At 39.3% G+C, this 11,613-nt stretch overlaps 1 protein-coding gene across 6 annotated transcripts; it reads left to right on the plus strand.

Moving 5' to 3' along the window:
* Nucleotides 1–909: 909 nt before the first annotated feature.
* LOC114268176 (uncharacterized) lies at nucleotides 910–11,482 on the plus strand. Of its 6 annotated transcripts, none has more exons than XR_003631162.2 (5): nucleotides 912–1,023; nucleotides 1,825–2,174; nucleotides 2,253–4,222; nucleotides 4,407–9,410; nucleotides 11,239–11,482. XR_003631162.2 is itself a non-coding variant. In XM_028209290.2 (4 exons), exons 2-3 carry the CDS (start codon nucleotides 1,828–1,830, stop codon nucleotides 4,207–4,209), a joined length of 2,304 nt encoding a protein of 767 aa, XP_028065091.2. In that variant the 5' UTR covers nucleotides 910–1,023; nucleotides 1,825–1,827; the 3' UTR covers nucleotides 4,210–4,222; nucleotides 11,239–11,482. The 6 variants fall into 6 exon arrangements, 3 of the variants coding, with proteins under 3 accessions (XP_028065091.2, XP_082770905.1, XP_028065092.2); XR_014361064.1 differs by having other exon boundaries at nucleotides 914–1,023; nucleotides 8,997–9,410; XR_014361065.1 differs by having other exon boundaries at nucleotides 914–1,023; nucleotides 8,997–9,410; nucleotides 11,242–11,482.
* Nucleotides 11,483–11,613: the final 131 nt, after the last annotated feature.

Here is an 11,613-nt window from a genome sequence, read left to right on the forward strand (position 1 = left end):
TGTCAATGTGAATATTTACATTATCAACGGGTCGGGCCGGGCCCGCCCAGGGCAACCCACCAGCCGCAGGCGGGTTTCGGGCCGGCCACAGGCCGCGGGCTAATTTTACACTCCTATCAATGTGAATGTTAACATGTCAATGTGAATATTCACATTGTCAACGGGCCGGGCCGGGCCCACCCCGACCAGGGCCCGGGCCCGGGCTTCGGGCTGCCCACGGGTCATGAGCCAATTTTACACTCTTGTCAATGTTAATGTTAATGTTACTATGTCAATGTGAATATTCATATTATGAACGGGCCGGTTCGAGCCCGGCCCGGGCGACGAGTTGGTTTCGAGCCGCCCACGGGCCGCAGGCCAATTTTACACTCCTATCAATGTGAATGTTAACTTGTCAATGTGAATATTCATATTATCAACGGGCCGGGTCGGGCCTATTTTTTTGGCTTGTGGGCCGGCCCGGCCCGACTCGAATTTTTCCGGGCACCCACGAGGATCGATATGAGCCGGGCCCCTACACATTGACGATATAAACATTTATATTGACGGTGTGAACATTCACATTAAGGGTATTTTTGTAATTATGTCACCCATAAGACTTATTGAAACATAAGAAAATAATGTGAACTAAATGGAACATAAGTAGATGAAAAGGGTATTTTGGTCTTTTTATCTCAAATTGGACCTAATGGAATAGTAAAAAAGTATATGGGTTGGATGAAATAAAACTCCTAGAAAATGGATTTATCAAAAAAGCTCCCTAAAAAATATTTCCTAAAAACCAAAACCAAAATTCTATTTTTTTTTTGGAAGCATATCCCTGAATATAAAGTCCTAATTTTTGTTTTTTTTTTTTGTTTTTTTTGAAGCATATCGCTAAATATAATAAGTCATAAAAATTACGTATATATGTAGTCAACCATATATATATAGTCAACCGGTAATATAATAGTCAGATCCTAGCTCGTGTAAATTGCGCATTGCGACTCTCTCTCTCTCTCTCTCTGATTCGCGATCTCAAAGGTATGAACTTGCCATCATCTATTAGGGTTTATTAAATCCAGTTACAATAAATTATGGTTCAAATCTTCCTCTAATCTTTCATATATTAGGGTTTTATGAAAATACCCGTTTGATTTATTTATTTCAATCCTCATGCGCGTTTTGCTGTTGTTGGGCTCCGCTGATATATATCTGTATGTGTAACTATATATGGATGAGTATTTGGGTTAATTATATCTATGTGTTTATATTGGGCATTGAAGAAGTTGTGTTTGAAAGATTATTATTGAGTTCAAAGATTTGGATTCTGATATACTGGCTTGTTGTCATTAGGGGAAGTTTTAATTTAAGCTTATAGTGTATATAGTTGTTTAGTGATGCTTACAAGTGGAACTTCACAATATATACCCGTGCTGGAATTTAATAGCTTTGTTATTTTCGTATCCTGTGGGTGATTTGTTTTCTTACAATTGGTGCTATAGTTTCTATAATGGTGTAAAAATTGTTGTTTTCTATAGTGATGGTCATTACAAGCGGAACTTCATGATCGTGTCAGACAGTAACAGTTTTGTTGTGTTTGTATCATGTGGGTGATTTGTTTTCTTGGAATTGGTGCTATAGTTTCTATAATGGGGGAAAATTTGTTGTTTTCTATAGTTTTTCAATGATGATCTTGCACTTACAAGTTGAACTTCACGATATATAGCCGTGCCTGAAATTAATAGCTTTGTCCTTTTCGTATCATGTGGGTGATTTTTATTTTCTTGTAATTGGTGCTATAGTTTATATAATGGGGTAAAGTTGTTTTTCATAATGGGCCAGGTCATGGGTGGAAAGAAAGTTATCGCTATATGTCAATCGGGCGGTGAATTTGAGACAGATAAAGATGGCTCATTGTCTTATAGAGGTGGGGATGCTCATGCTATGGAAATTGAAGAGCATATGAAGTATAAAAATTTCAAGGTGGAGGTGGCAGAGATGTTCAATTGTAATCTTGGTAATATTTCCATCAAATATTTCCTCCCAGGTAACAAAAAGACACTCATCACGATCTCCAATGAAAAGGATCTCAAGCGCATGATCAAATTCCATGGTAACTCCGACACTGCTGATATATATGTCTTGACTGAAGAAGTGGCTGCCGCTGATGTCTCAAACATGCCTGCCAGTAGGTAGTCTTCTTGCTGTCTAACATGGGATTTAAATGTTATTGTTTTTGGATGTAACATTGGGAACATTTGATCTTGCAGGTCGAGTCATACAACTTTGTCTGAATCAGGGGTTCTAGTTGATGCCCCCCTCAGTGTTGTAGAGGACGATGTGGATAACACAACCCAGCCTGCTGACCTGCTCGATGCATCATTTGTCATCCTAGATGATACTGCCCATGTCGATGACTGTATTGATTTACCCACTGAAATGCCTCTACCCCTTTGTGTTGGTTTCAATGATGAGAAGCATATTAGAGCTGCACAGCAGTGGCAGAATACTATCACGGGTGTTGGCCAAAGATTCAATAGTGTTCATGAATTTCGTGAGGCCCTACGTAAGTATGCTATTGCGCATCAGTTTGCTTTTAAGTATAAGAAGAATGACAGTCATCGTGTGACTGTCAAATGCAAAGCAGATGGTTGTCCATGGAGAATTCATGCGTCAAGGTTGTCAACAACTCAATTAATTTGTATTAAGAAGATGAATGCCACACATACATGTGAAGGGGCTGCTGTGACAACAGGGCATCAGGCAACAAGAAGTTGGGTTGCAAGTATAATCAAGGAGAAACTGAAAGTTTACCCTAATTACAAGCCAAAAGATATTGTCAATGACATTAAACAGGAATATGGAATTCAGCTAAACTACTTTCAGGCATGGCGCGGGAAAGAGATTGCTAAGGAGCAGCTCCAAGGTTCATATAAGGAGGCATACAGTCAGTTACCCCTTTTCTGTGAGAAGATAATGGAGACAAATCCTGGTAGTTTAGCTACTTTCACCACTAAGGATGACTCAAGCTTTCATCGCCTCTTTGTATCATTTCATGCCTCTTTGTATGGCTTCCAACAGGGTTGCCGGCCTTTACTTTTCCTTGATAGCGTGTTCTTAAAGTCAAAATACCAAGGCACATTGTTGGCGGCAACAGCTGCTGATGGGGATGATGGCTTTTTCCCTATTGCTTTTGCTGTAGTAGATGTGGAAACTGACGATAACTGGCATTGGTTTTTATTACAATTGAAATCTGCATTGTCAACAGCTCAGAGCATAACATTTGTGGCAGATAGAGGGAAGGGGATAAAGGAGTCAATCACTGACATATTTTGTGACGTGGATGTGCAGCATGGATATTGTATACGTTATCTTTCAGAACAACTTATTACAGACTTAACGGGGCAATTTTCTCATGAAGTGAAGCGTCTCATGGTCGAGGATTTTTATGCTGCTGCTTTTGCACCTAGGCCCGAAGGCTTCCAAAGGTGTGTTGAAAGCATTAAAAATATTTCACTAGAAGCTTATAATTGGGTGATGCAAAGTGAGCCTGTGCACTGGGCAAATGCATTCTTCCAGGGTGCAAGATATAACCATTTGACGGCAAACTTTGGAGAGTTGTTCTACAGTTGGGCATCAGATGCACACGAATTACCAATAACCCAGATGGTTGATGCAATACGGGGTAAGATTATGGAGTTGATTCATACAAGACATACAGATTCCAACCAATGGTTGACGAGGCTAACCCCATCCATGGAGGAAAAACTAGAGAAAGAAAGCCTTAAAGTACGTTCGCTTCAAGTGTTAATATTAGCTGGTAATAGGTTTGAGGTCCGTGGCGAATCTATTGAAGTTGTCGATATTGATCACTGGGATTGCAGTTGCAAAGGGTGGCAGCTTACTGGTTTGCCATGCTGCCATGCCATTGCTGTCATCAGTTGCCTCGGTCGTAATCCATATGATTATTGTTCTAGATACTTTACAGCTGATGGCTACAGATTAACATATTCAGAGTCAATACATCCTGTTCCCAATGCAGAGAGGCCCATGCAGAAGGATTCTTCTCAGGGTGCGGTGACTGTAACCCCACCTCCCACTCGTCGTCCACCAGGCAGGCCTACCACTAAGCGATTTGGATCACAAGATGTTATCAAACGTCAACTCCAATGCAGTAGATGCAAGGGTGCTGGGCACAACAAATCAACTTGCAAAGAGTTTTGTTAGAGTGCGGAACTATGTAAGTAAATATCTTATTTTTCTTTCCCCTCAGTCAGATAAACTTTCTCTATGTATCTGTTTTCAGCTCAGCGGCATTGTAACAAAGTTGCATTGCAATTTGGTTCCATGCTCCTACATACTTCTTTGTCTTTGTTGTGTATTGGTTTGATATAAATTCAATTCATTATCTATTTGCATTGCAGATCCATGGCTTGCCCAGAAATATGTTGTGGTTTGTAGGAACTAGGAACATATGCAAGCTTTCTCCTGGTTTTAATTTTGGATTTATCTAACTGACAATGCATTATTTTTTGTTTTTGAGTACATGTAATAAGCACCAATTTTGTGAATAATGTATTGGTGAGGGTACAATAAAAAATTTGACTTGTCACTTGGTGTGTATGACACATGGACATGTGTGTCTATGCTTCCTAAGCCTACACCCATTTTAGGCATCTGCCAACCCTTCGGCAGACTCAATGATCGGATTCCTCCTTTGCCCTTCACAACTTGTGTGGTCCTCATCTGTGATGAAGACATCAAAACAACCCAAAACCAATTGAATTCACATTCTGTAGTGATTCCAAACAAACATGGAATATGATAGAATTCTACTAATCCCCCACCTAATCAAGGGCATTCTAAATGTGGGATAGGATATGTAATCCTGAGGGATTGGTAATGCTAGTATTATTGGTGTCAGAACTAATAGTCTCATGTAATCCAATCTAATGAAACAAACAGAACATCAAGTCCATATATTGTATGAATTTCTAATTCCATGATGCAAAAGGCATTCAAGATGGTTTGTCGAAGTTAGGGATGAGCTTGTAAGATTTTTGAATGTTTTATGTATAATCAATTGTGTATAATACAAAGAGTACAACCAAGTTATATAGACCTAATCTAAAAAAAGAAATAAGAATAAATTTATATTCTTACAATCAATCTAATATTCACATAATCAATCTAATATATTTACATAATTAGCATAATATTCTTATACCTCTGCTCAAACTCGAGGTGTTTTAGCAGAAAATACTGAGAGTTTGCCAAGAAGGAGTAGAAAATGAGCAGTGGTGTAAGTCTTGGTAAAGAAGTCAATAAGTTAAAGTGTCGAAGAGACGAAACAAAGCGAGATGGAACCAGATTGCAGATGTTGACGAACAAAATGATAATCAATTTTAATGTGCTTCGTTCGCTCATAGAAGATAGTGTCATGGGCAATTTGAATAGCACTATGATTGTCACAGTAAAGAGAGGTCGGAGAAGACTGAGGTACACCCAAATCAGATAAGAGACAACGAAGTCAAACAATCTCAGCAGTGGCATGAGCCATAGCACGGTAGTCAACCTTGGTAGTGGAACGTGCAATAACAGCCTCTTTCTTGAACTTTCAAGGAATCAAGGAATCACAAAGAAACATGCGAAAGCCAGAAGTAGACTTGTGATCAGTAACATCACCGGTTGAATCAAAATCAGCATAGGCAACCAAGTCGAAAGAGGAAGTGGAAGACAATAGTAAGTCCTGAAGTATAGTACCCTGGAGATAGTGAAGAATGTAAACCAAAGCAGCGAATGTGTAGAACGAGGAGCAGAAACGAACTGGCTAACCACACAAATAGCATAGGCAAGATCAGGGCGAGTGACAGTCAAATAAACTAAGCAATCCATAAGCTCTCGATATAAAGTAGGATCATCCAGAAGGACACCATCAAGTTAAGCCTCATATTAAGTTCAAATGCAGACAGTTCATCCTCCATAGCTTGAACCCAATTAGGATCCTGACAGGCCTTCTTGTAAGATTAGGGTTCTAAATAAGAGTGAATAGTAGATAAAAAAGTGCAGTATAAAGGAGAAAAATATGTTTTGAGTAAAACCAAGTTGGACTACCTGTTTACGGATGCGAATGGGATATTTACGGTTGGTAAGATTAGAGTCATCAGAGGCAGGAGGATTACCGTAGGGGTAGAGACAACTGGTGGAGGGAGAGCTTTGCAACGAAAATAGACTAACAACGGAGGATGATGAGGAGATGGAGATGGAGGAGAAGGAGAAGAGGGAACAGACTCGGGAGCCAGTGGAGAGGGATTCAGGTGGAGTGGTGGTAGAGGGGACAAGCTCATGGGAAACAGTAGGGATGTATTCATCTGGAGGGACCTCAGAAGGAAATGGATCAATGTGAACCAAATCTTCTTTGGAAACTGGTGTAGTGATAGGAAGAAGTTGAAAATAAGATAGACATTTGAGAAATGCAACATGGCGAGAGACATGAAGGCGATGTACTCATGGGAAATAGTAGAGGAGGGACCTCAGAAGGAAATGGATTAATATGAACCAAATCTTCTTTGGAAACTGGCATAGTGATAGGAGGAAGTTGAAAATAAGATAGACGTTCGAGAAAGGCAACATGGCGAGACATAAAAGCGACAAGAAACAGGGTCATAACAACGATAACTTTTATGGGTAAGACTTTAGTCCAAAAAGACACAAAATAGACCGGGCACTAAGTTTGATCCTGTCTTCATAGAGAAGGACAAAACAAGCAGACCAAGAAACACGCAGGAGGGAGTAATTGGGAAGTTAGAAGAACATAATATCATGAGGGAAACGACCAGAGAGTAGGGGAGTAGGCATATGGTTTAGCAAAAATGTAGCAGTGAGAGCTGTTTCATCCCAAAAAGGGGCCGGATTAAAGGCAGAGAAAAGGAGAGACCTAGCTGTTTCAAGAAGATGACGGTGTTTATGCTCAGTGCAACCATTTTGGATGGGTGTATCAGTACAAGAAGTTTGGTGTAGGGTACCCAAATTGGCCAAATACTCACATAACTCAGTTTTAAAATATTTCCCACCCAAGTCAAACCGTAACAATTTAATGGTAGCCTCAAATTGTGTAGTGATCATAGACTAAAAGGTATGGTATATTTGGTAGAAGTCAGATTTATAAGTCATAAGATAAATCCAAGTATAGGGGGTGCAATCATCAACAAAAGACACGTAGTATGCAGAACCCCTTTAGTGAGAACATGTGAGGGTCCCCAAACATTAGTATGCGCAAGAGAAAAAAAAAAAAACAAAAATAGAGGTACTTTTATTAATTGGTAAAGCTGACATTTTGACAAGTTTACACTCCCAACATTCATCAATTTGAGTAGGTGAAATTTTACCTAACTATCCTGACTGGGCTAAAGATCGTAAGTGGTTAATAGACAAATGACCTAGGCGAGAATGCCATAAATAAAATTGACTCGACTGAGAATCTAATTGAAATGAGGAAAGTGCAACTGGAGAGGTGGATAGAGGGAGATGCAAACTTGCTATCACATAGAGATCTCCAACTCTACGACCTATCCCAATATGCTTCTTAGACACCCGATCCTGCACACAACAGACAAAAGAGGAAAAGATGACACCAAAACTAGAAGCATCAAGTTGACAAATAGATAATAAACTGACAGATAGCTGAGGAACATAAAAAATAGAGGGAATAGTAACCGTAGACATGGCAAAAGGTAAGACAGACCCAATAGATAGAACAAGCATACTAGACCCATTAGCAGTATTAACAATACTAGGAGAGGGAAGGAAGATACAGTTTTGAAGTAAGGAAATGTGAGGAGTCATATGATGAGAGGTACTAGAGTAAAAAAACTAGACAAAAGAGGAGATACTTGAAGAGGATCCAAACCAACCTGAATAAAGAGAGGTAAGAGCAGTTGTAGATGGGGATGGTTGAGAGGTGGACAAGAGATTTTGAAGTTGAGCAATTTGGGCACTCAAGGAAGTCATGTTAGGATCTGAAGTCGGAGTAAATGCAGTATAAGCGGCGGGGGGCTGAAAATTATTTTGAGGAGCTCGGGATTGTGATTGAGATTGTTGAGAAGATGCACGTCCCTTCTTGGGATAGTTGTACTTCCAATGCCTCTTTTAATGGCAAAAAGCACACTCATCTTAAGTTAGGGCCCCTTCTTGGGCATTGCAGTGGCCTGAAGCTGATAAGGAGGGGTAGATATCAGTGGATGTTGATTAGGAGCTAGGAAGACAGATAGAGACGAAGTCTGACTGGCCGTCATAAGACGAGTTTCCTCGAAGAGGAGCTTACGAACAATAGCATCTATAGAGAGATGAGGAGATCAATGAAGGATGCCACTGTAGATAGTCTCATATTGAGGGAAGAGAGCTGTTAAGAATTGCACTAGATGACCCTGCTCTTGAAATTTAACATAAGCATCTAGAACCTTGAGGCTAGATGGTTCCATAAGAGCTAACTGATCCTAGAGACATGTCATCTCAATATAGAAGTCCTGAATGGACTGATCCCGCTGACTAGCACCTTGAATAGCTGTTTTCAATTTATATCGCTTGGCAAAGTTAGACTGCTGATAAACACCTTGTAAATAGTCCCACACTTCCTTCGCAGTGTTATATTTAGAGAACATCATTCCAATACAGTCATCCACAGAATTATGAAACTAGGTCAGAACTTGGGCATTATCACAATTCCAAGTATTATAGGAAGTTAGATATCCTTCTTTTTTAGGTCTGATGGACGGAGAACAGAACTAGAAATGTAACCCCACTTTTTCTGACCAAGATTTTTTTTTTTCATAACACTGGCCCAGTAGGCATAATTGTCACCGGTGAGTTTGCATTTGATGGCTTGGATTTTAGTGTCCGACATTGTAATAAAACAAAGATGATGGGTCAAAGTATAATAACTCAAAAATGATACCAAATAACCAGATAATCACAAACTGAGGGGCTGAAGTGTAAATAAAAGCTTTATTTACTAGATCAAAACAGTAAATCAGCAAAGGAGAAGAGAGGACAGAACCAGAGGTTACACGTCTTCGCAAGAGAGAGAAACCTTTGACAGAGAGGGAGAGAAGCTTTGCGAACCGCGAAGAGAGAGAGATGACAACCAGATGGGTCGAAAGAGAGAAACGAACAAGAGAACCAGCAGGGCAAACCAGAGAACTAGGGAAGATGAATCAGAAGTCTTTGAACAAGATCAGTGGCTGAAGCAGCAACCAGAGAGGAAGATTGCGATTGTGAGTCGAGAGGTCACAATTGCGATGCCGGCAGCAAACAGCGACTACTGATGAGACGTCACAGAGGAGTCGACTTAGAGAGAGACAAAGCCAACAAATTTGGACCAGCGAAGGAGAAGCTGAGAGCTAGGGTTTCAAACCTAGCTCTGATACCATGTAAGATTTCTGAACGTTTGTTGTATAATCAATTGTGTATAATATAGAGAGTACAACTGAATTATATAGACTTAATCTAAAAAAAGAAATAAGAATAAACCTATATTCTTACAATCAATCTGATATTCACACAATCAATCTAATATATTTACATTAGCATAATATTCTCACAGAGCTGGTGCTATTGTTCATATTTGTTGGAGGGGACGGTAGTTTTTCACTCAGTGTCGTCATGCAGCAAGGACATTCTGGTTCGGAATTGGAATGTTTATGAATATGAACTTTTGCTTTTCTTGGTGAATGTTTTGGTTTTGGTTTTGGAGATCTGGGTTGAAAATAAAAGCTTGTGGAGCAAGGTTGTGGTTTGTAGACTTGGGAAGTAGTAGGAGATTGCTGTTAAAGAAATTAGGGCTCAGTTTGGTCTTGGGCTTTTGATGTTTTGGCTGATAATTTGAACGGGGTGGGCTCAAGGTAAAAACCATTAAGAGCGAGAAAATTTTGAGTACGAACTTAGCTTTTCTTGGTGAATGGTTTTGGTGTTTTGTGTCGGGAAAAAATGCCTTTGGAACAAGGTTGTGGCTTGTAGACTTGTGAAGTAGATTGAGATTGGTGTTAAAGAGAAATGAGGGTTCAATTTGGTCTTGGGCTTTTGAAGTTTTTGGATAATCAATTTGAATGGGGTCAGTTAACTTCTTAAGTGGTGGGTTCATGGTAAAAACTGGTAGATGAGAAAATTTTGGAAGGATTATTCATATGAATAGAATTGGAGTTGACAGATTTCCGGGCTTTATTTTGCATAATTGTTAGCATTTAAGAATCTGTGGCAGAGAGGGATACACTGGAATTCCCTTTCAAGTTCCAAATATTTTGAGCTTGAGGTAGTCATGTTGTTTCTGGACATCTTGCTGCAGTTTCGAGGGAGGAAATTTATTTGCTGCAGTTTCCAGGGTTCCCTGTGTTAACTTTATACATGCTGTCAATTGACTTGAGCAAACTTGGAATGTGAGGCATTTTAAATACACTAGTTAATATGAGTTTTTTCTCAGAGCAACTCTGAAACAAAGAGAGAATGTTTCAGAGTGGAAACCTCCAGTCTAGGCTTCATAGAAATTGTTAACTACGCAGCCTATGGTTGATGAACACCAAACACCTCCATAATTATATGGGAGCCTTCTCAACCATTATTCAATTATCCTCTTTTTTTAATCCCAAATCTCATTTGATAAATAGCCTTGGCCAAACACACAATCTTTGTCTACTTGTATTCTTCCAATGGTTACAAGGTTGTTTGTAGCGGGACTTCTTTCAACATCCAGATTTGCATCAGTAGTGCTCAATTTCTTTTTCCATTGTGATTAAGAAGTTGCATTTGAATGGTGCCGTAACTGCATATTGTTTCTACATGGGTAATGCCATTCTATTAATTACTTTTCCATTCTTGAGGAAATTTGTTAACGAGTACCACCCTACATCTTCACTTCTATTTACATGAAAGGGACTAGTGTGTTGTAAGTTGTCTAGCAATGTGATGATTGTTCAGAACTTAACTGCAAGTACATCATGCATGCTGACTCATGGAATCTAGGTCAGTTCTCTTAATGCATAGATAATTGGAATGAAGAAATATATCAAGTTATTTTGGATAATATGCTGAGGCCATTTTGTGGCCTAGCTCCTTGTGTTCATGTTAAAATTGCTGAGAAGGTTTATTGTGATCTTTTGTTATGTGATTGATTACTGGTATTTGTCACTTGAACTTTGTTTTGGATCGGATAGTACCATTTTCTGAATCAATTACCTAATTGAATCCCTTTTCCTCTACTCTTAGCAGGTTTGCATCAATGGGGAACACTGTCCGCGCCCTGACAACTCTTCGAGAAGGCTAGAAGGTGTACCATATTAGTCAGCGTCTCACTGTTAATAACTAGTCATGATACCTGATGTGCTGCTCCGTAGAAGTCTTCTTTCTTTGTATTTATCATTCTTTTAATTTGTTTTTCTAACTCCAGTACCTTGTAGTTTAAAGAATTCAATAATCTTTGTTAATGAATTATTCAAAAGGTTCTCTCTAATTTTTTTCTCATCTGATGTGGCTTCTTTTTGCTGATGTAAATACCAACAATAAACCGTTGCCTAACTTTTTTTTTTGTTTTTGTTGAAAATGTGAGAATTTATCACATTGAGTTTAAGCCTTATTTTTCTA

This window comes from Camellia sinensis, chromosome 2 (assembly GCF_055761805.1).
Source record: "Camellia sinensis isolate YWXY chromosome 2, ASM5576180v1, whole genome shotgun sequence".
Lineage (NCBI taxonomy): Eukaryota > Viridiplantae > Streptophyta > Magnoliopsida > Ericales > Theaceae > Camellia > Camellia sinensis.

Excerpts from the sequence above, each read along its gene's own strand:
- LOC114268176 (XM_028209290.2), top strand. The coding sequence starts at position 1,828 with ATGGGTGGAAAGAAAGTTATCGCTATATGTCAATCGGGCGGTGAATTT. Across the intron at positions 2,175-2,252 it reads TCAAACATGCCTGCCAGTAG|GTCGAGTCATACAACTTTGT; the intron begins GTAGTCTTCTTG and ends TTGATCTTGCAG.